The 26360-nt window shown below is 41.5% G+C and overlaps 1 protein-coding gene across 1 annotated transcript; it reads right to left on the bottom strand.

Moving 5' to 3' along the window:
- Positions 1–1877: 1877 nt before the first annotated feature.
- LOC127639407 (uncharacterized) lies at positions 1878–12472 on the bottom strand. The gene is made up of 6 exons (XM_052121396.1): positions 12315–12472; positions 5304–5627; positions 3828–4178; positions 3022–3131; positions 2894–2928; positions 1878–2606 (listed from the first exon to the last, which is right to left on the bottom strand). Exons 1-4 carry the CDS (start codon positions 12355–12357, stop codon positions 3052–3054), a joined length of 798 nt encoding a protein of 265 aa, XP_051977356.1. The 5' UTR covers positions 12358–12472; the 3' UTR covers positions 1878–2606; positions 2894–2928; positions 3022–3051.
- Positions 12473–26360: the final 13888 nt, after the last annotated feature.

The following is a 26360-nucleotide window of genomic DNA, read 5'->3' as shown; positions in this document are numbered from 1 at the left end:
TTGACTTGACAAAAAATAAAATACTTGAGACTTGACTCGGACTTGGAAGTTAAAGACTCGGGACTTGACTTGACTTGAGAGACGAAGACTTGAATGACTTGAGTGTTAATCACATCATGTTTTCAGTTTGAATATAAAATATATAAATTATTTTAAAAAATAAAGTTGATCCAGCTGGAGCGCAGGCTGAGAATAGTTTTGTCATGACTGGATCACGACACTATAGGCTATCATCAGCCATGCCCTCTCGTACCGTACGCACACCACGCCCACTTAGATCAGATAACCCATCAACATGTCAGCCGGAGGGGTAACGTTACCGAGGGTCATCGTTTTCGGCTTCAAAAATGATTATCAAGATGGTAAAAGACGAACAGCGCTTTGCAAGACATGCAACGTTAAGATCGCGGACAGCCAGACGACAACCTCCAATTTCGTCCGCCATTTGAAGAGACATTCTGCCCAGTAAGTGCTTGTCAATTTGTTAATTTTATCTGGTTAGTTGGTAGTTAGCTAATGTAATAATAGCAGGGTTCCCACGGGTCCTTGAAATCCTTGAAAGTTTGTGAATCTGAAAAATAAAATTCAAGGCCCTGGAAAGTTCTTGAAAATAAACATACATATACAGGTCCTTGAAAGTGCTTGAATTTATTTTTGTGCAAGAAGTTTTCTGGAAAAAAAATCTGTCCATTAATTTTTTATTTCGCCAACACTTCGTGGCTTATGCTGCATACTAGCCTGCTTGATTTACGTTAGTTACGCGCATTTAAGTGTTTCCCGCGCGAGGTACTTTGTTTTGTACGTTGCCATGACGTTCACGCGCGCTGGTACCTCAACGTTTCCCACTCACAGACATTGCAAAAATAGGCTTATGGATATACTCTGCGTGTGTGTGAGTGAGTGAGTGAGTGAGTGTGGGTGTGGGAGTGTGGGAGAGAGCGAGTGTGTGAGAGAGTGAGTGTGTGTGTTTGTGTGAGCGCGAGAGTGAGTGAGTGAGTGTGGGTGTGGGAGAGAGAGTGTGTGTGAGTGGGTGTGTGAGAGAGAGAGAGTGTGTGAGAGAGAGTGTGTGTGTGTGAGAGAGAGTGTGTGTGAGAGAGAGAGAGTGTGTGTGAGAGAGAGAGGAGAAATGTAACAAAGTTTAATGTATGTAACTGTGTTTGAGAGAGAGAGAGTGTGTGTGTGAGAGAGAGTGTGTGTGAGAGAGAGAGAGAGTGTGTGTGTGAGAGAGGGAGTGTGTGTGAGAGAAAGAGGAGAAATGTAACAAAGTTTAATGTATGTAACTGTGTTTGAGAGAGAGAGAGAGAGAGAGAGAGAGAGAGAGAGAGAGAGAGGAGGTGTTCTGAGAGGAGTCTGTTGGATGTTAAGCTGTTATATGTTTTATGGACTCAATGTTGAAAATTTAAAACATTTCAAACACTGTTGGCAGAAGTGAAAAATAAATAATTTTATGAAGTTACAATTTTGTTTGATTCCATGATGTATTTTACTGAACATGAGTATTGTAATTTACTGACAGTTACTTATATCTTGTCTTTTCACTTTATTATGATCAGATTCTGCAGGTAAAATTACAATAATAAGGTGACTTGACTTGGACTTGACTTGACATAGCCTGTGACTTGACTTGGACTTGACTTGCCCAAGAAAAAAATACTTGGGACTTACTTGAGACTTGAAGGTTAAGACTTGAGACTTACTTGAGACTTGCACATGTGTGACTTGGTCCCATCTCTGGTTACTTGGTCACAACGTGCGGGAGGAGAGGAAGACGCCATTACTGAACTTAAACTGAAACAGATTTTATTTTAATATTCATTCATCGAAGGGACAAAGAAAATTATGGAAAGAGTCTTCATTGCTCTCTCTCTCTTTAATGGTAATATTTGTTACAGTTTTGATTCCGGTTCTCATCGATTAAAAACTGCAGTTTCACTTTGTATAAACTCTGCCTTTCTCTTATAATGGGTTATAATTTACTCCTCGCTTTTTAAGTAATTGTGAGGAATATGAGGGACTTTCACATAACTTTAAATGCTTTCCTTTTCTTTCTGATTGCTATTGTATACTTCTCATTCCACATGTAACTATTTTCTCCACCCTCTTTCCTTTACTTTTTGCATAATTCACATAATTTTCTAGCATAGTTGCCCTCTCTGAAACTAAAGGCAATTAAACTTTAAAGAGTGTTTATTTGTGTCTCCAGAGGTTTCTGTAACAGTAAAGGTGGGAGAGTCGGTCAATCTAACGACTGGTGTTGAGAAAACCCCAGATCAAGCAGTTCTGTGGTATTTTAAAGGTGTTTTCGTTACTCAGATCAATGGAAATATAAATTATAAAGTATTCTAAATTCATTTGGGAGAAATGTTTCAGTACTTTATAGAAAACTAAAATGTTCATTTTACTCAAACACACACATATAAATAGTAAATCCACATAAACTGATTATTTTGCAGTGACGTTTTAATTTTTTCCAGAGCTGTAATTCACTTCAGATTATTAGTTGCATGAACTTTCAGATAGAGGAAAATAAACTTGTCTTCTGGTCTGGATCAGGATCATGTTGCGGTGATTGTTTGTTAGTTTGATGAATTCACTTCAATCGTCTTCTGCAAGAAAACAGAATGAAATGAATTTTATAAATGCAAACTTTGCTGAAACACTTAAAGTTGATGCACATTATTCTGTCAATATAGGATGATGTGAAAAGTGCAATGCATTCATTTCCATGTTTTATGATGAATAATGAAAATCACTAATGGACTCTTTTAACATCTCCAGGTTTGGGAACGATCTTGTGATCGGACGCCATTTTATAAAATCAAAAACATCAACACAAACATACAGATGATATCAAACACATCTGAATCACCGCACACAGTAATAAAACATTTACCTCATGTGTGGTCACTTGTTTGTATTTCTCTGGATCTGTTTGGGAAAAATTAAACACACACGATTAAACAGATTCTGCACAACACAGATGGTCTTCCTCTTGCTGTATTATCTATATGTAATACTTGCATTCTCTACGGTTCCTGCGTTTATAGTAAATCACACCAGCAACAGCAGCTGAGCCAGTAGCAGAACACCAACACTAATACCAGCTATAACACCGGAGGACATCCCAGTTTCTGCAGGACGTAAAGAAAGACAATGTAGTGAGTGTTCCTGTCAGTCTTATTCTGTAAAGATAAACAGTCACAAGTGTGAATCCTGTCAGTCTCATAACAAACATGAACTGAAAATATCTGATTCAAACTTCAGGGAAAAATCTTGTTATAAAATATTCCTCTTGTTTTATCAGTTTAAATGATAATTAAAATAAATAAGTGCATATCTATTAAATAAATGTGATCATGTGATAATTATAACTGGCAGTTCTGTTATGTGCATTTGATCATATTACATTAAACAATGAGGCTGATATTAAGATTACTTGTTCTGCTGCACAAGTTACAAAAACTGATCTGAGGACAGTTCAAACACAATCACGTGATTCTGACACAAATGATCCGTGACAACAATATAAAGTGAAACATGACGGACACATATTTTAGCATTTGCTTTAGTAATAAATACAGTTTAGCCAGTCAAATAAATAAATAACTGCCTTAAAAGACCAATAATTTTTTGATCACCATCCACTTGCATTTTAATGACCTGCTGAAGAAAGAAATACACATCTGGGATATCCTGAGGGTGAGTAAATAATGAGAGAATTATCATTATTAAGTAACTATCCCTTTAACATTTCTTCAGTCACCTGCATTACAGTTTGAATCACTGATATCAATTAAATACACATTAAACAACTAAACTGCACTCACTAATGACTGTAACACTGAAGGTCTTTCTGCTGCTGAAGCTGATGCTGCGACGACGACTGATGCTGCTGCTGGTGATCTCTCGTTGATATTCTCCAGTGTCTGTGATTCTGGTGTTTATGATGGTAAGAGATCCAGTCTGATGATTCAGCTTCAATCGTTCTCGCAATCTCTCATATACAGTATCACACTGCACATCTGTACAGGCCTCACTGGGATTCCCATTGATCTGAGCTATGCGAATACCATTAAAATACCATGTGATCCAATCATTTAGTTTTTCAGTTACACCAGAATCTAAAGAGACAGACTCTCCCTCCTTCACCTTCTTAATTACATCAGTCCCGGAAACACCTGAAACACAAATGCACAATCAATCTTTTTAGGGAGGAACAAAACAACACTTCAGCTTCAGATATGGTGACTCTGTCAATACCATCAAATCTCAATGATTCTTGAATCATGAAGTTTGTTTTCAAGACGAGTAAGAACATGTTGATGTTATTGACGTGGACACCATATCTGATTTGGGCACCGTCTGTTCATCAAACAAAGTGATTTTTTACTTAAAACTGCTCGAGTCGTGTCATCTTTTACTGGGGTTTTGTTGTGTTTTTTGTCCTTTATGGAGCGAGTCACTTTATACCTTCATAATATGACTAAAGGATGTGTGAAGATTTATTTTCATTTTGTGCTCCGTTAAAGAAAGTCAGAAGAGTTTGGAGCATTATGGGGAGAAAATAATAATAGAATTTAATTTTGGGTAAATTATTCCTGAAATGAGATTAGATGGAAAATCCAGTTTAAGATGGGAACTGTGTTTTGGAACATGACTGCTGGTTTCTAGCTGGTCCAAGCTGGTCATTAATTGGTCCATTAGCTGCAGACCAGCTTAGACCGGTTTAGCCCACTAGAAAAATGATGGAAATAAATATGAATATATTATATAATTATTATATAATAAAATATCTATATAATATAATAAAATATTAAAACTTAGTTAATCTATTATAAATGCATATAGTTATTATGAACCAATTAAAACATCAGTTCAAGAGTTGATCCCGCCTTGATTGATAGGTGACAGCAAAAGCTTCTCTGCCATGCAGACAGCACACAGCCAGCCTGTTAGCGGCCTATGCGAGAAGTATAACAGAGACATTAACATAGAAAGCGTTTAAATATAATTGCATATGTTATCTAAACACTTTGAAGAGTACGTTGGGAACTGCACTGCTGCCAGAGAGCACTGAGGGATTTTCGTTGTGTTTTATCCAACGTGAAACTTGGTCAGGTTTTTTGATTCCTTGGAATAAAAAGTGCTACACCAGCTACCAGCTTGTCATACCAGGTCGAGGTGGTCAAGCTGGTTTTTGATAGATTGTCGAACAGTTTAGACCAGATCCAAAACACAGTTACCAGTTTAAACTGGATTTTCCAGCAGCAAGTTTATTTTTAAACATTAATTAAAAGACTCACCAGTTTGGACAGTAAAACTGAAGTTCTTCTCACTGAAGTCAGAGCTGATAACATGTAGTAGATAATTTCCAGTGTGTTCAGTTGTGATGTTTGTGATGTTCAGATCTCCAGTCTGATTGTTCATCTGCAGTCTGTCTCTGAATCTCTCATCACAATGTTCATCAGTGCAGATCTTACTGATATTTCTAATGATTTGAGCTATACGCTTGTCTTTAAAATACCATCTCATCTTGTCTTCTTGTTTTCTTATATATCCAGTGTGTAGAGTGAGCGAATCCCCCACATTCACTGACACAGATATTTGCTCACCAGCTGCAGAAACAACTGAGACAGAAGAGTAGAAATATTCTTCATTAACTTTAATTCTATAGAAGTCATAAATTCATGCACATTTACACAGACGTGTTATTATTATTATTATGTTAAAGCTGCCTAACCTCCTGTTAAAATCCACTCAATCCCACAATTCACAACCTGCATTTACATCAAATCTTCTTCACTTGAGTCTCAGAATTAAAACTATTATTAAGAAATAAGAGATGAATGCCTGAAATTCACAACCTGTTTGTAAATGAACTAAAACAGTTTGACTAAAGCTATACAAATTAAAATAACACAAAACAGGTTAATATGACACTTTATATTTATCTACCGTTCCTCATGAATATTAATGAGTTCATAAATGATGTTTTTAATCTGTTGGTGACGTCATTAATTCTGGTTTCGTGCAACACAAACATGAACTGAAGAAATATATATTCACATTGTTTTTACACAAACACATTAAACACTCTTATTTTAAACAGTGAAGATGAAGTAATAATAGACAAATTTCTGCAGAAAATAACGAGTTTATCATTGAAAATGAAACTGAGTCACTTCCTTGTTCTTTACTGTTGACCAGGGGCAGATCTACCGGGGTGGCATAGATATTCAAAGAATACCTTGCCACCCCAGTTGGCGCAAATAATTAAAAGTTATGGTCAATTTGACAATTTACGAGCGCGAATCTCCAATGTCCGACTGCACTGAATGCAGCACGAGATGACGCCAGAGCGGCAAAAGAGACTTAATGCCTTTCCGGTGATAATGCCCTTACTTCAATCATACTTCTACCTCCTATTAAGTGAGATCACATTGTATGGTCACTTATTCCTAATATGAACTGTTTCACAAGAAACCTCAAATGCAAGACATTGATTGCATGAGATTAAGTTTGTCTGTATGAGTTTGTAAATGGCAGCCTGTGCCCTTTGTTAGTGTGTACATACTATTACTCATCAAACTGTGATAAACGTGATTAAATTAAGTATATTTAAGTCTGCCATATGTTGCCACCCCTCAAAAATTCCTGCCCCCCTCTCGCCACCCCATAAATATTTTTCTAGATCCGCCCCTGCTGTTGACAGAAAGAACGAAAGAAACAGATTCATGACTTACATTTACACTCACCTAAAGGATTATTAGGAACACCATACTAATACTGTGTTTGACCCCCTTTCGCCTTCAGAACTGCCTTAATTCTACATGGCATTCATTCAACAAGGTGCTGAAAGCATTCTTTAGAAATGTTGGCCCATATTGATAGGATAGCATCTTGCAGTTGATGGAGATTTGTGGGATGCACATCCAGGGCACGAAGCTCCCGTTCCACCACATCCCAAAGATGCTCTATTGGGTTGAGATCTGGTGACTGTGGGGGCCATTTTAGTACAGTGAACTCATTGTCATGTTCAAGAAACCAATTTGAAATGATTCGAGCTTTGTGACATGGTGCATTATCCTGCTGGAAGTAGCCATCAGAGGATGGGTACATGGTGGCCATAAAGGGATGGACATGGTCAGAAACAATGCTCAGGTAGGCCGTGGCATTTAAACGATGCCCAATTGGCACTAAGGGGCCTAAAGTGTGCCAAGAAAACATCCCCCACACCATTACACCACCACCACCAGCCTGCACAGTGGTAACAAGGCATGATGGATCCATGTTCTCATTCTGTTTACGCCAAATTCTGACTCTACCATCTGAATGTCTCAACAGAAATCGAGACTCATCAGACCAGGCAACATTTTTCCAGTCTTCAACTGTCCAATTTTGGTGAGCTCTTGCAAATTGTAGCCTCTTTTTCCTATTTGTAGTGGAGATGAGTGGTACCCTGTGGGGTCTTCTGCTGTTGTAGCCGATCCGCCTCAAGGTTGTGCATGTTGTGGCTTCACAAATGCTTTGCTGCATACCTCGGTTGTAACGAGTGGTTATTTCAGGCAAAGTTGCTCTTCTATCAGCTTGAATCAGTCGGCCCATTCTCCTCTGACCTCTAGCATCAACAAGGCATTTTCGCCTACAGGACTGCCGCATACTGGATGTTTTTCCCTTTTCACACCATTCTTTGTAAACCCTAGAAATGGTTGTGCATGAAAATCCCAGTAACTGAGCAGATTGTGAAATACTCAGACCGGCCTGTCTGGCACCAACAACCATGCCACGCTCAAAATTGCTTAAATCACCTTTCTTTCCCATTCTGACATTCATTTTGGAGTTCAGGAGATTGTCTTGACCAGGACCACACCCCTAAATGCATTGAAGCAACTGCCATGTGATTGGTTGATTAGATAATTGCATTAATGAGAAATTGAACAGGTGTTCCTAATAATCCTTTAGGTGAGTGTACATTTATGCATTTGGCAGACGCTTTTATACAAAGCATTATTACAGGGACAATCCCCCCGGAACAACCTGGAGTTAAGTGCCTTGCTCAAGGACACAATGGTGGTGGCTGTGGGGATCAAACCAGCAACCTTCTGATTAACAGCCCTGTGCTTTAGCCACTACGCCACCACCACTCCTATGACTTACCATCCACAATTAGAGCGAACAAAATACAGAGAATTTTCATTTTCACCGCTGAAAAATACATGAAGTTATCCGGGCCCAGAAAAACTCGAGTTTGAATTCACCAAAACTGAACGAGATAATAGTCTAAAAACGGTTTGTTCTGTGTAGGGACTAAAGATGAATACATTACATAATTAATGACAATATAAGATCATGAATACACCAAAATGTAAAGAAATAATATGAGCACACTAAGTGAAAGAGATCCGGAAACAGGACAGATAAAAGCAAGTGGGCGACATCATAGATATTATATAGAGACTAGATGCCCTATTGGCCGCTGCGCACTGAGAAATACGGCCGCCATCTTAAACCGGTCGTACTCCTAGTTTTGTTGCGCTGCAGCAGTTAAGATGCCAGAGCACTGTGGAGCATTTCCTGTTCTAATCGGCGGACCATCGCAAATAGGGCCCGGGGGATTACTTTTCACAAGTAGGTTTTAACATTACCGTACTATTGGTTGTATTTTGTGAATAGAATATTACCAGATAATTGAGAAGGAGCAAGGATCTTTGATATTACTGTACTGAAATCGTAGCCAGCTAACGTTAGCTAGGCTATGTTTACTGCACCAGCCGGTGTTCACCCGGCATGGAGAGGTGGGGTAAAGTAATAATTACAAGAGCTTCTCGGTTATCAGATACAAGCATTCAACGGCCCTGTTGTATTTAGGTTATTTGTGTTTGCGCACGTGATATCAGGAAGCAATGTAACTTAATACACGCATGACGGCGATGTGCAAATCGAGTTACCCCTCCCACTTCTGCTAGTTTTATTGATAACCTATATTTATATATAGGTTGGCCATTAATATTACAGACGTCCTGTGGTAAAATTACATTATTACTCCATCTAACGTTACCATAAAGTTAATCCCGAATCCGAATAGGGCTTTAGATTACAATTGACACAATAATTCTATGTAGTCAATAAAACAATTATTATTGGTATAATAACAGTTGCCAGTGAATTTTACACAAGTGTCATAGACTGTATTATCAGTGTTGGGCAGTCACAACTTGTAGCTTAGCTAGTAACGTAGTATTTTGTTGTTAGCTATAAATAGTTTCTTCAACTTATTAAAATATCTTACTTTACTGCACCTATCGGTTTCTGATTCTTTATCATATTTATAGTGTGTGATTTATTAAATACCTTATATCCTACATCACATATTTTGATTTTGGACGTCTGGTCACTTTATATCTTATATCAGAATATTATATTACTGTTAAGCCTACTATGAATATTAAAATACGCCGAACCATGTGTCCTGTATCATAGCTACATGAATGACCTTTGCAGCAAAAAAACTCTGCGTGACCGGTCTAAGATGGCGGCGCCGCGGCTCGTCCGCGCCAGTAGGCAGTAGCATAGACATCATATAGATAGACGCCCTATCGACCGTTTCTGCCTACTGTCGCGGACAAGCCGCGGCGCCGCCATGTTAGACCGGTCACCCGCTCCACTCAGTGTAATCTGTGGCAGGTGCAATGAACTGTCAGCGCATTTAATTAATCATTCCTCACTGAATACCGAACTGATTTTCACGCGGAGTTTCAGTGCTCTGGCATCTTAACTGCTGCCGCGCAACGAAACTAGGAGTACGACCGGTTTAAGATGGCGGCCGTATTTCTCAGTGCGAAGCGGCCAATAGGGCATCTAGTCTCTATATAATATCTATGGGCAGTAGCGGTCGATAGGGCGTCTATCTATATCAGACATGGGCAATATACGGCCCGCGGGCCAGATCAGGCCCTCCACATGGTTTAATGTGGCCCACGGCTCATTTAATGTAAAAGCATTTTTTTTCTTTCTCAATTGGATATTTCCGTTAACTTGCATTGGGACCTGACACATCTCCACAAACGTTTAACATGTTCAGGGTTGCCAGATAAGAGGCTCCACACCCCCAGTTTGAGATTTATACTTGCCCAAATTGGAAATATTCTGTCTAATGTTATACTTATTTTGTGCAATCTGGCAAACATGCACGCGAGTGCACTTTTCTGTCTCTCGCTTTCCCCTTTGAACAAATTTAGCGATCTGTAGTGCAATATTCTGCTCAAGGAAAAGTGTTATACTGCTACTCTGTGTCCATTCTTGAGGCTGCTTGTGATGTGTGGGGCTACTTTTCAGGTAAACCTTTTCAGTGATTAAATTAAATATAAATGTAGATCTCGGCATCGTTGACATGCGAGCAAAAGCAAGCCAGAGACGAATATGTATATGTATATATTATTTGTGCAATTTAGAAATGTTGAAGTCCCTTTGTACCTGTATGTTAATCTATCTCTTGCAGTAATCATTTATCATAGTCATGCAGCCGGTGTTATTCAGTTGTGTGCTGAAAGTCAAACCATCGAGGAGACCCGCATCATGAACCTTTTAGCATGTAAACGGGTAATGTTTTAGAAAAAAATAAGTAAACTCGCCCGCTTTGCGACAAACATTAAAAGTTCTATAAATTTAAATTTAAATTGAATAATAAATTAACAGCTCAGCCTTTACTCCGTTTTTTAATGCCTGATAGAAAATAATCTATCTTTGTAGAGCAATACAATACTTTAGGCAATCGCAGAAAAGTCCCATTAGTCACAGATACACTTCAGAAAATTGAGTACACAACTATTTCTGGGCTTAAAAGTTACAAAAACCAAATCAATGCAGAACATTGTATCTCAAAAGGAATACAATGTGGCCCCCCATGCACTACTTAAAGCCTGATGTGGCCCCTTTACCAAAATAGTTGCCCACCCATGATCTATATGATGTCTATGGGCGACACACTTCTTTCTTCTTCTTCTTTCTATTGGCGGCTCACATTCTAAAATAGAATCTACCGCCATCTACTGTTACAGATCAGAGACTCTTTCCCTTCTCTCTCTGTTTCTCGAGGGGAAAAAATACAAATAAACACCTTATCTGTCCCAGCTATATTCTTTAAATGAACCGTGCTCTATTCAGAAATTACTTTACTAGACAATCCCCTCTTACTGGATTCAAAAGCTTCTTTAAGGTTAATTGTTGTTCTCCTTTCTTCTGTAATTCACCTGTTATATGATTTCTTTCCTCTTTATATCTGTTACACTGTATTAATACATGTTCCACTGTTTCTCGAACTCCACACCAATCACACAATCCTGTAAGATGTTTCCCTATTATAAACATTGTTGAGTTAAGTCCTGTATGTCCCAGTCTGAGTCTAGACAAAATACAATCTTCTTTCCTCCTCCCGCCTGAATTCCTTCCTCTTCCGACTAATGGTTGTATTAAATGTAGATGTCTCCCTTTTGTTCATTATCCCAATAAAAATGCCATATTTGATTTAACTCATTTTTTATTATTGATTTGATTTCTGATTTACAATACATTATATGCATATCTATATTTTCCTTTGCCATTATTGTTTTTCTCATTTATCTGCTTCCTCATTCCCTGATAGTCCAATATGTGCAGGAACCCATAAAAACTGAACTGTCTTATTTGTCTGCTGCATTATATATAATACCTGAAGAATCTCTATCAATGTATCTTGTCTAGATTCAGACTGTTGAGCTTCCAGACATAACAGGGCGGAGCTTGAGTCTGAACATATGAGAGTTTTGTTTAATCCCATATCCTGTAAACACCAAAAACTTGATCTGATACCCCTTTTCCTTCTGCCATTATTAATGCATGGTATCAACAAATTATAAAATAATTTTCTTAAAAACAAACCACAAAGGGTGAGACGTTTTACGGACATATATAATCCATTAATATTATTAAAGTATAGATTTTAAATAACATTGCGAAATCATCAGTACCTACACACGACCCAACATTTCTGCATCTTTCATGTGCAATAACAATATTGTCGACTCCATTTGAAGAGTTCATACCAATAAAACTGAGTCACTTCAGCGGCCATTTCCTATAGACCACACCCGAACAGGAAGAATGAAAATACACTTATCATGCACGATAAAAACACATAATCCTCCCTCATATTCCTCACAATTACTCAAAAAGCGACGAGTAAATTATAACACATTTAAGAGAAAGTCAGAATTTAAAGTGAAACTGTAGTTTCATTCATCGATGAAAACATGAAATAAAACTGTAACAAATATTACCATTAATGAGCAAGAGAGAGAGAGCAATGAAGAATCTTTCCATCGTTTCCTCTGTTCATTCGAAAAATGAATGAATATTAAAATAAAATCCGTTTCAGTTCAAGTTCAGTAATGGCGTGTTCCTCTCCTCCCGCACATTGTGTCTAACTGTAACTAACACTCATGCTTTTACTTTCACATAAACGATAGATGGCAGTACACTGAAAATATCAGATAATCCAGGAAGAAAAAACATGAAGCACTTTACTGAACTTTTTTTTTTTTTCCTTTATTGATGTTTAACAAAACAAATCCCACATGGAAAGAACATATATGAGGATATATGCGCATACAAACCTATGCAGTTTATATGCACATATATGATAATATATATGCTGCATATATGCATATATGCATATATATGCCACATATAGGCAACATTGAGGTGCATATATGTGCATACAGGCCATATAGGTCTCCTGTATTGCTTCTTTATATCCACATATAAGCCCTATATGTGCATACAAGATATGTCTCCTATATAGCTCATGGCAGGATCTGGTCATTTTGTAGCTCATATCTCACTTTGGCAACTGTCATACATGATGCCTAGCTCATATTTTCTATTATCAAGGCAATAACTAAGAACTAACTAAAAAAAAATCAATTCGAAGCTCACGGAGCTGAGAAGATCAGCAAGATTAATTGTATTTTTTTTTCTGTTCATTTTTTTGTCTTATTTTTGTTCTTGTACTATTTTTTGATTGTTCGTAAGTAAATAAATAATGTACATTTCTACATTTTAGGCTATTATTTATGTTGCCTAGTAGCTATGGATTTTAATAATTTTACTAATATATAGGTAAATATAGGTGCATGTATACGTCCATATATGTGTACATATTTTTTTTGCACGTATATAAGTAGACATATATGTACATATGTGTACATATGTGTATATATGTGTGTATATATGTACATATGTGTGTATATATGTACACATATATGTACCTATATGTACATATAATATAGGAAACCGGCCAATTTTATATATGTCACATATATTCTAAACCTATATTAAAACATATATGTTTATATAGGTTCTTTCCATGTGGGATAGTAAGAACATACAAAAACGTCATTAATACAGAATACAGCATATTAAACAAACAAAGAGCCAGGTAAATACATTAAAGAACATAACAGTTTTAGCAGCCTTCTTATTTTTAGAGTCATAGATGGATTTAAGGTACTGTTGTGTCTCTTTACCAAAAGCAACAAAGGTTGGTTTAGAATTACTAAATTTGGCTTTATGAATATGATATTTCCCCAAAATTATCAATAAGTTAATTAGGTATACTTCTTCCTGATTTTTACCTTTGTTAGCATGGAGACCAAACAGCACATCCCTCCATAACAGAGAGAAATTAGCGAAAAGCTTACCAGCAATGTATCGGGACAAATCTTTCCAAAAAGTGCTGGTGTAGGGACATTGCCAGAACAGGTGTGCCATTGTTTCTGGGCATACACCACATAAAGAGCAGTTAACACATATGTCAAGTTTAAACCTAAGGAGATATTGCTTAGCAGGATAATATCCCCTAATAGGGAACAACATTGGGAGAGCTGATGACATCACTCTGGAATAAAGAACGAATATTACGATTATTATTCTTTGAAGTAGTTCCGAAACAAACATCACCAACCAAGGTCAACCTAGGATCCAAAATAGGTCAATCCGGTTCCCTCTCGAGAGGTCTCTCCTATTGCGTAAGTAGCTTACACTATGGGAAAACTCAGTTTCTCGAGAAATATTGAAGTCTTTATGTAAAAAGCATTGCAGCTGCACAGCAGACAGCAATGAGCGAGACAGCTCGGTCATTGGCTGTGCTGCGGCAACTTGCTCGAACCAATGACGGGGCGACTCTGAACGCGCGACCAATGAGAGCCCGCCAAGATTAGCGTGGCTAAGGCTATATATTAGGCGCCCCGTCATGAGAGTTCTTCAGATTTAATCTCCTTCAGTGAAGACCTTCTCTTCGCTGGATCCTCCGGATTTTTGGAGTCTTTTCGCCCGGTGTTGACAAGCCTACAGCAGGACTGCTAAGAGGACGCCGGCGCCTTCAGCCACCTTCGAAGCCTTCTGCTACGCCATCCGGCGCGCATCACTGATATCCTTTTTTACTTACAAGTGTTCGCCTCTGCGACGCTTTTGATTTAAGTAAAAGAGCAATTTTCGAGGCGTTGTTCCAAATGCCTTTAACCTGCGCCTCGTGCAGAGGCCCTCTTCCCTCACGTTATCTGCACTCGCTGCCTGGGACCTGACCACGCAGAAGCTGCTCTCATTCAGGGCGGATGTCCCGAATGTGACTCCCTGGGCCTCGCCGAGCTGCGCGCTCGCTTTGCCGCCTTCGCCGCAAACGAGCCTGCTTCCACCGTGCTGCCGTCTCCTCCGTTCGAGCCGCGCAAGAAAAAGCACCGCTCACAGAGGCTGCCAGAGCACGCGGAATTCAGTGACGTCACGCCGGGCCAGTCCCCGCGTGCTTCACCACTACCCAAGATCTCCCCGCCGCCAGTCGATTTCACGCAGGCGGACCAGCACCCCTCCAACAGAGCGGTGGGTCTCGTCTCGTTCGGCGCGTCAGGGGACGACGGTGAAAAGGATGACAGCCTTTCTATTGACGCTGCATCCGACGACTGGCCAGGCTCGGCCTTCGACCCCGCACCGTCGACATTAGCGGACACGAGCACAGGCACCAGCATGGACTCTGAGATCGTCCGCATCCTGTCCAAAGCCATGGAAGACCTTGGGCTCGACTGGTCTTCTCCGGAAGAACCCGCCCGCAGCCGGCTGGACGAGTGGTTCCTGCAGGGGCGCCGGCAGGCCCCTCGACAGAGACCCTCCCCTTTCTTCCCCGAAGTTCACGACGAACTCACAAAGTCGTGGAAAGCCCCGCACTCTGCTCGCCTGAAGCCTTCTTTCTCTTCCTCGCTCTCCTCGGTGGACGGCGCGAGAGAAAGAGGCTACGAGGGAACCCCGCCCCTCGAGGAGGCTGTGGCCAACCATCTGTGCCCACCCTCCACCGCTGGATGGAAAGCCAAAGCTTCTCATCCCTCGAAGCCTGCCGATCTACCTCAGCTCGCCCGGCGCGCATACGCCGCCGCCCGCCAAGCTGCGTCAGCGCTTCATTCCATGGCTGTTCTACAAGTTTATCAGGCCAAACTTCTCCGCACCATGGACGCAGTCGGGACCTGAACCTGAGGCTTTCAGGACCTGCGCAGCGCCACTGACGTAGCCCTGCGAGCCACAAAGGCCACCGCCCAATCCATCGGCCGGGCCATGGCTAACCTGACTGTCCTTGAGCGCCATCTGTGGCTGACGCTAACAGAGATGAAGGACGCGGATAAGGCGCCATTTCTTGACGCGCCTATCGCTCCAAGCGGCCTGTTCGGACCGGCGGTAAAAGAGTTTGCTGAACGCTTCACTGAAGCTCGGAAGGATTCGCAGGCTATGCGTCACTTCCTGCCCAAGCGCTCCAGCTCGTCTCAGAGCCATCAGAGACCGCCTCAGCAGCAGCAGCGAGCCAGAGCGGCGCCTCCCGTCTCCCAGCCAAAGAGCAGACCTGAAACGGACGCTCGACGTCGCTCGCATTCCGCTAACCGAAGGAAGCCGCCTGAGCAACGGGGTCCTCGGCCCAAGATCGTGCTGAACCCGAAGCCTCGTAAGTCTTCCTAGCAATAGGAAGAAAAAGAGAGAGTGCGTGTCTCGCAAAAGCCGGACCACTCTCTCTAAAACGTGTGAAACATTACCCAGTCCCCTTACAGGCGGCTGGAAATGTCTGTACAGCAGTCAATGGGCCAGTCACAGAACTCGCTCACCTGCAATCAAACACCGTTTTAACGGCAACACACAGAAATCACAAAAAGAGTCATTTTCTGCCTGTGTCACTAAGGGGTCACGTGTCCACACTAAAGTGCGCATTCCCACGTATCAATACTGTCCAAACAGTGCCGAATACTTCCCCAGCTCCAGCTGGATGCACCATATATGTAGATCGTGTGCCTGTTGTCATGTATGCACCACTACACGCAAGCACTGTTCCCACAGTTATAAACACTTCCCCAGTAAAAGCGGGAAATACTATAAAGGTAGCGCGCGTGCCTGCTGTCCTGCATGCACACCTACACACAAACACTGTATGCATAGCCAAAACCCCCGCCATGAGCCGGAGGCTTTATGAAAGTGGCGCGCGTGCCTACTACGGTATATGCACCCCCACCCATAAGCACTGCCCATACAGTTTCAAACAGTTCTCTGTCTCATGCCGCAAGCATCACAGATGCGACTCGTGAGCCAAGAAACTCCCCGCTAAGAGCGGGAAGCTTTATGAAAGTGGCGCGCGTGCCTATTACAATGTATGCACCCCCCTAGCACAAGGCAATTTGCCGGTGGGGCCCATACGTCACTGCGACACGCCCCCAGCCAGCATTCAGCCCATATCTGTGCGAGCAAAAGCCTGGGAAAAAATCCCTGACATGCCGAAATGGGTTTTGAACATAATAAAACACGGTTACTCGCTTCAATTCGCCACGAGACCACCCCGCTTTTCAGCGGTGGTCGAGACGAAAGTGAGGAGAAATGTGTCACATGTTCTACGCACCGAGGTGCTCAAACTAATAGAGAAGGGCTATAGAAACTGTTCCTCCCTCTATGAGCTGAGGCAGGTTTTTACAGCCGCTATTTTCTCGTCTCGAAAAGGACGGTGGCCTCCGCCCATCCTAGATCTCAGACATCTGAACAAAGCTTTAATGATTCGCTCGCTCAGAATGTTAACGACCAAACATATCCTCGCGCAAGTTCGCCTCGGGATAGGTTTCTATCAGTGGATTTGAAAGACACTTACTTTCACATTCGATAGCGCCTCATCACAGGCCTTTTCTGAGATTCGCTCGAGGGACAGTCATACCAGTACACAGTACTACCATTCGCCTATCATTGGCCCCCCGTACATTCACGAAATGTATGGACGCAGCACTTTCCCCCCTGAGACAGCGGGGAGTGCGAATACTGAATTACCTCGACGATTGACTAATCATAGCACAATCAGAGAGTCAGTTAACGACGCACAGATCTTGGATTATCAGCCATCTAGAATGCCTGGGTCTGAGAATCAATTTTGCAAAGACCGTGCTATCCCCCAGCCAGAATATCTCCTTTCTGGGAATAGTGCTAGACTCAGTGCAGATGACGGCGCGCCTCTCATCAGAGCGCGCGCGCCCCCGTCAAACGATTTCAAAGGATGCTCGGTCTCATGGCCTCGGCATCAGCTGTACTCCAGCTAGGATTGTTGCACATGCGTCCTCTCCAACGCTGGCTCAAGAGCCGTGTCCCCACTCACGCGTGGCGCTCGGGCCACTTTTTAATCAGAGCAAATCACGGCTGTATAAAAGCCCTGACGCCCTGGAAAGCCGTCGACTGGTATCGAACCGGCGTGAGTCTGGGCGTGAACACACGGAGAAAAATGATCACGACAGATGCCTCCAAAATAGGATGGGGGCCCTTTACGAGGGCAGGCCTGTCTCCGGCTTTTGGTCAAACCCGGAAAAGCTCTACACATAAACTGTCTGGAAATGAAAGCGGTCGCCTTGGCTCTCAGAGCCCTGCTTCCGTAACTGAAAACGAACACGCCCTGGTCCGAACGGACAACATGACGGTAGTATCGTATATAAATCGCCAGGGTGGACTCAGGTCGAGCTCCCTGCACTCTATGGCCAGGGAGCTCATCTCATGGTCACAGCACCACTTGCGCCGCTGAGAGCAGCGCATGTGCCAGGCGTCCTGAACCAGGGAGCGGACATGCTGTCCAGAGACAAGGTTCTCCCAGGAGAATGGTCTCTCCACCCCTGACGGTTCAGTGGTTATGGCAAACCTTTGGCAAGGCGGAGGTCGACCTCTTCGCCTCCAGGGAAAATGCGCACTGCCCCCTTTTCTTCTCAAAGAGCACGGACGCTTCGCCCAAGTCTGGCCGAGCCGCCTTGTATGCTTTTCCCGATCACGATGCTACCTCAGGTCATCAGTCGGATCAGGGAAGTGAAATGTGCAGTGCTCCTGGTAGCCCCTCTCTGGAAAAACCAGACGTGGTTTCCAGAACTGATGCAGATGATGCAATCTGCCCCATGGCCGATTCGCTGAGGCTAGACCTCCTCAGGCAGGCCAACGGGATGATTCTTCATCCCGCCTCGATCTGTGGGCCCTCCATGCATGGCCCCTCAACGGGTTCCCGAGAACCTCCCAGTGGAGTTTTGAGAACCATCACGAGGCGCTGGCGCCTCTACTGAGACGCTTATATGCCCAAAAGTGGAAAGTGTTCAGTGACTGGTGTGATACCAAGAGCTTGAACCGCAAATCGTGGCGAGATACCAAGTGTACTCGCCTTTTGCAAGAGCTGCTGGAGGCGGGCCGCACACCCTCCACGCTCAAAGTCTATGTGGCTGCCATAGCGGCCACACAATCCTGATAAAGGACGCTCATTAGGGAAAAACGACCTAATCATTCGCTTCCTAAGAGGCCTAGGAGGATGAACCCCCTCGCCCCCTCGGTGCCGATCTGGGACCTGGCCACGGTCCTGGACGCACTCAAGAGTGCCCCGCTCGAACCTCTCCGAACCGTGCACCTTAAACAGCTCTCGCTCAAAACTGCGCTCTTGTTGGCTGCCTCAGTCAAGAGAGTGGGCGACCTGCACGCGCTGTCATCAAGTGCTGCTTGCCTGGAATTTGGACCTAACGACTGCAGAGTTGTCCTTAGGCCAAAGCACGGGTATATTCCTAAAGTGCTCTCCACACCCTTCAGAGTACAGGTGATATCTCTGGCAGCGATATCGTCCCCAGCGGATCTAAAGCGACGCTAATTTACTCTGCCCGGTCAGGGCGCTCAGAGTATATTTGGAACGTTCTGCCCGTTCAGACAGACGGAACAATTATTCAGTATGCTTTGGCGGCCGCACTAAAGGTCTCGCAGTTTCAAAGCAAAGAATATCGCTGGATAGTGGATGCTATAGGCTGGCTTATGAAGCCAAGGGCCTTCAATGCCCCTTAGGCGTCAGAGCTCACTCTCACGAGGAGCATGGCCTCCTCGTGGGCGTGGTCGAGTGGGATACCCATTGAAGATATTTCTGCGTGGCAGGCTGGGCCTTGCCTTCGACATTTATCAGGTTTTATAACCTACAGGTCCCCTCATTGCATTCCAACATTCTATCAGCCTGACTGTAGAATGGAGTGGAGTATGTATATGCTGAGCATTATCTCCTCCCCTATAGGTCCGTCTCTGACTGACTTAGAGGATTTTTTATGCATATCAATACATAGAAAAATCAGTATTTAAGTTATGTGCTTGTGTTTTTACAATGAGCGCCCCACCCATGGACCTCCTTGGGGCAAAGGCGCTCTGTATTTTCCTATTATATAGCTCGCTGTTGGCCGGCTTGTTGGATAATCACTTTGCTTTAAGGCTCAGGCATCCGCCTCTGGCTTTATAGAGCGAAGTCAGCACGCACGGCGTTTTGCATGGTGTTCCCATAGCGTAAGCTACTTACGCAATAGGAGAGACCTCTCGAGAGGGAACGACTCGGTTACTAACGTAACCTCGGTTCCCTGAGAGGAGGGAACGAGTATTGCGTAAGCTGCCGTGCTTGTGCTTGGTCAGTCGCTTCAGTCGATTGAACCTAAAGAACTCTCATGACGGGCTCTAATATATAGCCTTAGCCACGCTAATCTTGGCGGGCTCTGAGCGTCGCGGGCGTGAAGCGCTCATTGGTCGCTGCGTTCAGAGTCGCCCCGTCATTGGTTCGAGCAAGTTGCCACAGCACAGCCAATGACCGATCTGCCTCGCTCATTGCTGTCTGCTGTGCAGCTGCAATGCGTTTTACATAAAGACTTCAATATTTCTTGAGAAACAGAGTTTTCCCATAGTGTAAGCTACTTACGCAATACTCGTTCCCTCCTCTCAGGGAACCGAGGTTACGTTAGTAACCGAGTCATTTTCCAGTCCCTTTTAAGAGAGTTAAAATACCAGATGGGATGGCATCCATGACAATTGCAAATTCTCTTGGGGTGATTGGAATGCCAAAAGTGTGAAGGAATTCAGAATAATTCAATAATGAACCGTTATCGTTCAACAGATGAGATACAAGGAATATGTTATTATTAAACCAATTGCTATAAAATAAGGCCGATTATTCCAGATGAAGCACCTATGTGGGGAGAAATTATGTTTGTAGATTAAAGACCATGCTAAGAGCATTTGTTTATGGAATTCAGATAAAATTAACAGAATCTTTTCTATTTTATAATCACATAAATGTAAAAATTCTAGACCACCAACCTTAGAGAAAATATACTTGGGTATAAAATTCCAAGTAGATGAGGTTTTTTTTTTAGAAAATGTTTAATCCAGTTTATTTTAAAAGTATTATTGAGGGTTGTAAAATCCAGAAAGTTTAGACCACCACGTTCAAATACTATATGTTCATAATAACAGATTTTTTCACATAATGCGTCTTGTTTTTCCAAATAAAATTGAATAGCAAGTTATCAATAGATTTACAGAACTTTTTGTTGACAAACAAAGGGATAGCTGCATAAGAAGGGATAAACCTTCTGCCTTTGTCAACAGCACTCGTCCTTTCAAAGATAAATCCCTCTGCAGCCATTGATTTAGCTTCTTCTTTGTCTTATCACTAATTAAATTAAAATTTTCAGAACATCTTTCCTCCTCATTTTTCATTATAGTAATCCCAAGATAAGTGACCTTATCTTTGATAGGTATGCTACAGACCTGGGAGGTATCGTTTTCTTTTATGGAAAAAAGTTCACACTTATTTAGATTACAATTAAAGTAGTATCATCTGCTAGTTGGGTGAGGATAATTTCTCTGTCTGCAATGGAAATTCCTTTTAAAGCACTATTTTTAATATGGGTAGAAAGAAGTTGAGTACATAAAATGAATAGGTAAGGGGAGGCAGGGCAGCCTTGTCGGATGCCTCTTTGCAGCTCATCTTGGCGAGGTTCCATTTTTTAGTCTGATGGAGCTATTGCCTTTACAGTACATTGTTCTGACAGCTTTACAGAAAAAATCACCAAACCCAAATTTCTCAATAGTTTGAAATATAAAGTTATGTTCTACTGTGTCAAAGGCTTTATATAAAACTATCATCAGGACATAAAAAGAATAATCAATTATATCTAAGACAAGTCTAATATTGTTTGATATGTGCCTTTTTCTCATGAATCCTGATTGGACTTCATCAATGATAGGGTAGGGATAGGATAAAGGGTAGAGAACCTTTATCAACACTTTCTAATATTACTTCAAGCAGAAAGGGAGCCAGATCTTGTGTAAAAGCCTGATAAAACTCTGCAGAGAGGCCATCCACTCCAGGAGATTTGTTAGTTTTACAATGTTCAATCGCGGAAGTCATTTCCTGCAAATTATAAGGTCATCGCATAGTTTCCTATCATCTTGAGAGATTGGAGTGACGCTAAGAGAGTTCAAGAATGTAGTGGAAGATTGATGGCAAAATTTGGATTTGTATACATTTCTAAAAAAGTCAGCACAGAAAACAGCTATACTCCTCGGATTATCAGTAACAGTATCGTTAATATTAAGTTGCTGGATTAAATTACATGTCCCATGATATTTTTCTAATGCGAAAAAATAGGCAGTGTTCTGGTCCCCTTCTTCAATCCATCTTTTTCTTGATCTTATAAAGGCACCTTTGGCTTTGTTGGAGTAAATTTCATTTAATTTAATTTGTTCCGAAATTAAAGTTAGCCGTTCCTCTTCTGATGTATCTGCAGGGTCCTTCTGATATAAGGAAATTAGTTTAGAGACCACTCTTTCTTCTTCCAATTTACGATTTTTGGGTAAGATACTACCATTTCATAAGTTCCCAATTGCTACACAAAGCATCCTCGGACGTCGCTATATTCCAAAATGTTTAATTTTGCTTTTACCTCATCGCTTTGAAGAAGCAAGCTGTTTAGTTTCCAGTAAGCATTCCTACATCTTGTGGAGGGGGCAGAGTGCAAGGGGATACAAATGGAGACTGCATTATGATCTGTTAATGGGGTTGTGATAATATTAACAGAAATATTAGCAATATTCAAGTGATCAGAAACTAACCAATAGTCCAAACGAGAACGCCTGGTGGCACTACTATTACTCCAAGTAAATGCATTTATGTTAGGATTGTTAAATCTCCATACATCTACCAAGTTAAACTTTTGCATAAATAAAGTTAAATTACAATTTACTGCAGTGGGAACACGAGGAGGCCAGCAGTCATTACGATGATCCAAATTCATGTTAAAATCTCCCCCTATTACTATACCTGAATTTGGAAATTTACTAAGGGAGAATTTATATAAGCTTCTCTAAATTTTCAAGCAATATGTCGTTCTCATGGTTAGAGTTATAGCCATATATGTTAATAACAAACCGAGTAAAGTTTTCAATGGTTAAAACTTGAAAAATCACTGATAGACAGGAGAATAGTCCCAGAAAAATTATATTTTAGGGTCGCAACACCTGCAGAATGTTCAGACCCATGAGCCTGCCACAGGTCATTCCCCCATTGGGATCTCCATAATCTTCCATCATTCGGAATTGAGTGCGACTCTTGAATGAAACAGAAATCAGATTTGTGCTGCTTAACAAACAAAAATAATGCCTTACGCTTAACAATATTCCTTAACCCCCTGGCACTGAGAGTAGTGATAGACAAAGACATATTAACAACAACAGAAAGAACAATGTAAAAAATAAAGTACGGATGAAATTAAACTTTAACTATACTATGAATGTATGGAGCTGCACCAATTCACATAAATAGAAGGTGCATAGCGAAACTTAGTGAAACATTGAAAATAAAGGCGATACCTAGATTTTCAAACGACAACTTAGCACAAAACAGTTATCAACAATAAATAGACATAAAATGATAGCCTATAAAACATTACAAATAATTGAACAAAATGTAATAGAATCTATCATGTAAACATATTCAGAAAAATGTCAATAAACTGCACAATAATCCTTATAAACAAGAACAAAGAGTATAAATAAGTAAAAGGATTAAAGAAAATAGTGTTTCTCAGAGCAAATAAAAGGACAAATCCAAAGCGAAGGACAAGCTTTAGGATAAGCTAGTTTGACTCGACTTAAGGCACATATTGACAGGAATGATGTTTACCACTTTCAGGTATCTGGAAACAGTTCAACCCCGTTGGCAAAGGCTCGACCACCCACGAAGTAAGCAGCTTTCCCTTGTTCTCGCGCTTTAGCCACAAGTGGCCACAACTGCAGTCTTCGCTCTCTGATTGGTGGGGATAGATCTTCAGCAAAACGTAGCTTGTTGTTTTGAAGGAAAGAGGACTTCTTTGCAGCCTTCCAGACAGCGTCGCGGTAAATACGAGCACCAAACTGTAGAATTATCCCTCGAGGCTTCGTGGCATCTTTCTTTAATTGGCCAAGACGGTGCACTGAATCAATAACATAAGGGAGTTTGGCCTTGTGCTCCGGCAAAGTGGCCTGACAGATACGAATAACCTCTTGGCGAACATTCTGATCTTTGTTTTCCGCCAAACCATAGAGACGCAGGTTCCACCGTCGCAAATAGTTTTCCAGCTCAGTAATTCGATGTTCCAGAAGGTTTGTCTTCTTCTCCGCCATGTTGACTCGGTCATCAATTTGGGTCACTTTACCTTTCACTTGACGGATCTCTGTGTAGGCAAAATCAACAGTCTTCTTTAACCCCTCAATCTTCAGTGTATTGTTGGAAATCATTTTCTCCACACTCTTTTCCAGAGAGTCAATTCTTGTGTTGAAGATGACTGAGATTCTCTGCACAATATCTTCACTATCTAAATCCAGAGAACGCTGCGGCTTCATTTTTTTTGGAGCAGGATGTTTGGAGGGAGTTGAGGTAGTAGTTAAGGGGATAGGGGAGAAATCTGGGTCCTGAAGCGAGAGCACCGGAGTATCTGGCATGCAGTAGTCGTGTAGGTTGTTCACAAGCGGGTTGTCCGTCGGTACCTGCATGCTGCTGAAGCTGTGGCATATTAGCATGCGAAACTGTTAGCCGAGGTTTATTCCCCACGTGTGTCGTTAAGCGGCGAGAAATCTATACTAAACACTCTTAACCAAAAGTAAACACAGTGCACCCAATTCTGTAGTAAGGTATTTCCAAGAATATACTTCAAATAACTAAGCTTCACTAAAATGCAAGTCTGAGGGTGAGCAGCTCCGAAGCGTGCGTGCAATCACTCCGCCATCTTGACCGGAACCACTTTACTGAACTTTAATAGACAGATATTATAATAATATAAGATCATATGCATGAGGTGAACAACACAAAAACACATAATAACCATTAGTAGCTTTTTACACTTCCGGTCAGAGTCTAAAATCAAGCACTTTTATTTACATATAATTTATAGGCAGAGGCTTATATACAAAGTGACTTACAGAAGAGGCATAATAGGCAACAATATAAATTATTCATCTAAAGGAGACATTTGTATGAAAAGTGCTGCATTACAAAGTTTAAATTACATCAGACATATTTACACTGACGGCCAAATGTTTGGAATAATTTACAGATTTTTCTGTTTTGGAAGGAAATTGGTACTTTAATTCACCAAAGTCAAGTTAAGTGGTTTTTATTGTCGTTTCAACCATATACAGTTAGTACAGTACACAGAAAAACAAGACAATGTTCCTCCAGGACCATGGTGCTACATAAAAACAACAAAGGACCAACACAGGACCACATGAGACTACACAGACTAAATAACATACCTATATAAAGTGCACGTGCAAACGTGTGCAAAAAGTACGGGACAGTACAACAAATGTCTGACAATGAACAGGACAATAGACACAGTGCAGCGCCGACCAGTACTCAGTAGTGCAAAAAGATGACAGTTTCTAAAAACGTAAACATAACATACTATGAGATCGTGTTCTATGCACATAGCAGTTATTGAGGTAGTAGACAGTTATAAAGTGACAGTAATTAAAGTGCAACTCAGGACACTTGTGTGTGTGTGGGGAGGATTGACTCGCGGGTGACACTGCGCGGCGGTTTTTGGCAACAGCTGTGTCGGTACACGATCCGTTCCACCTGCACGATCCGTTCTACGCATGCGCGTAATTACGTAGTAGAAAACGCACATGCGCAAATGATAATTCTGTTTTGCGACGTTGATTTTGATTTACGACACTGCACGATCTGTTCTACGCATGCGCATATTTGTACCGCGAGACTTTCATTCACTCACAGCGAAAGAAAATGGAGTTCAGCGGAAGAAATGAGAAGTTTGCCCTTTACGCTGCCGTTAGACAATATTTGGTAGTGATGGGCAGATCGAGGCTTCGTGAAGCAATGAAACAGTCGAAGCAAATGTGCCATTTTGTTTCGAGGCTTCGAATCAATCCGAAACCCGTCTCCACGGTGACACCTAGTGGTCACTTGCAGGTGTTGATCTGAAACAACCTTTACAAAGAGCTAATAAAAAAATGTGTTGGTTTTTTTTTTATTGTATTTTTGTAATATATGAAGCTTGTAACCTGTAGTCTCTTCACATTGCATAATGTGATTTTGGTCATGAAAAATGAATATTAATAAAAATAAATCAAGCCACAATGTCTCCCTTTCTTATAGATTTTTATTCAAAAATATTAATTTCTCTGCTGTTGAAGGACTCAGCCTACTTCTTTTTTACAGATAATTTCTCCAGCCTTTGAAAAAATTCTCTCACAAGGGACACTTGTTGCTGGCATACAAAGATATTTTTTAGCTAGGACATACAAATGAGGAAAGATTACTGCTCTCTCTTTCCAGTAAGTTAGAGGATCATGAGTTCTGGGCAAAAACGCATCGCTGAGGTATTTTTTCACTTCCACTGTGGCATCAGCTGTAGGATTGTGTATCATCTGGGTCTCACGGATACGATTGTCAAAATGTTCCCATAAACTGTCTTGTGTTTCAACTGGTGTTGATGATGGGC

The sequence above is a fragment of the Xyrauchen texanus genome, chromosome 48, assembly GCF_025860055.1.
Source record: "Xyrauchen texanus isolate HMW12.3.18 chromosome 48, RBS_HiC_50CHRs, whole genome shotgun sequence".
In the NCBI taxonomy this organism is placed as follows: Eukaryota; Metazoa; Chordata; class Actinopteri; order Cypriniformes; family Catostomidae; genus Xyrauchen; species Xyrauchen texanus.
The sequence above is the reverse complement of the archived record's forward strand: the minus strand, read 5'-3'. Positions and strand labels throughout refer to the sequence as shown.

Bases quoted from the DNA above. Each gene is read 5' to 3' on its own strand.
- LOC127639407 (XM_052121396.1), bottom strand. From the start codon at position 12,357: ATGGAAAGATTCTTCATTGCTCTCTCTCTCTTGCTCATTAATG. The intron at 4,179-5,303 runs GTGAGTCTTTTA...TTTGTGTTTCAG, and splicing joins CAGTTTTACTGTCCAAACTG to GTGTTTCCGGGACTGATGTA. The intron at 3,132-3,827 runs GTGAGTGCAGTT...TACGTCCTGCAG, and splicing joins CTTCAGTGTTACAGTCATTA to AAACTGGGATGTCCTCCGGT.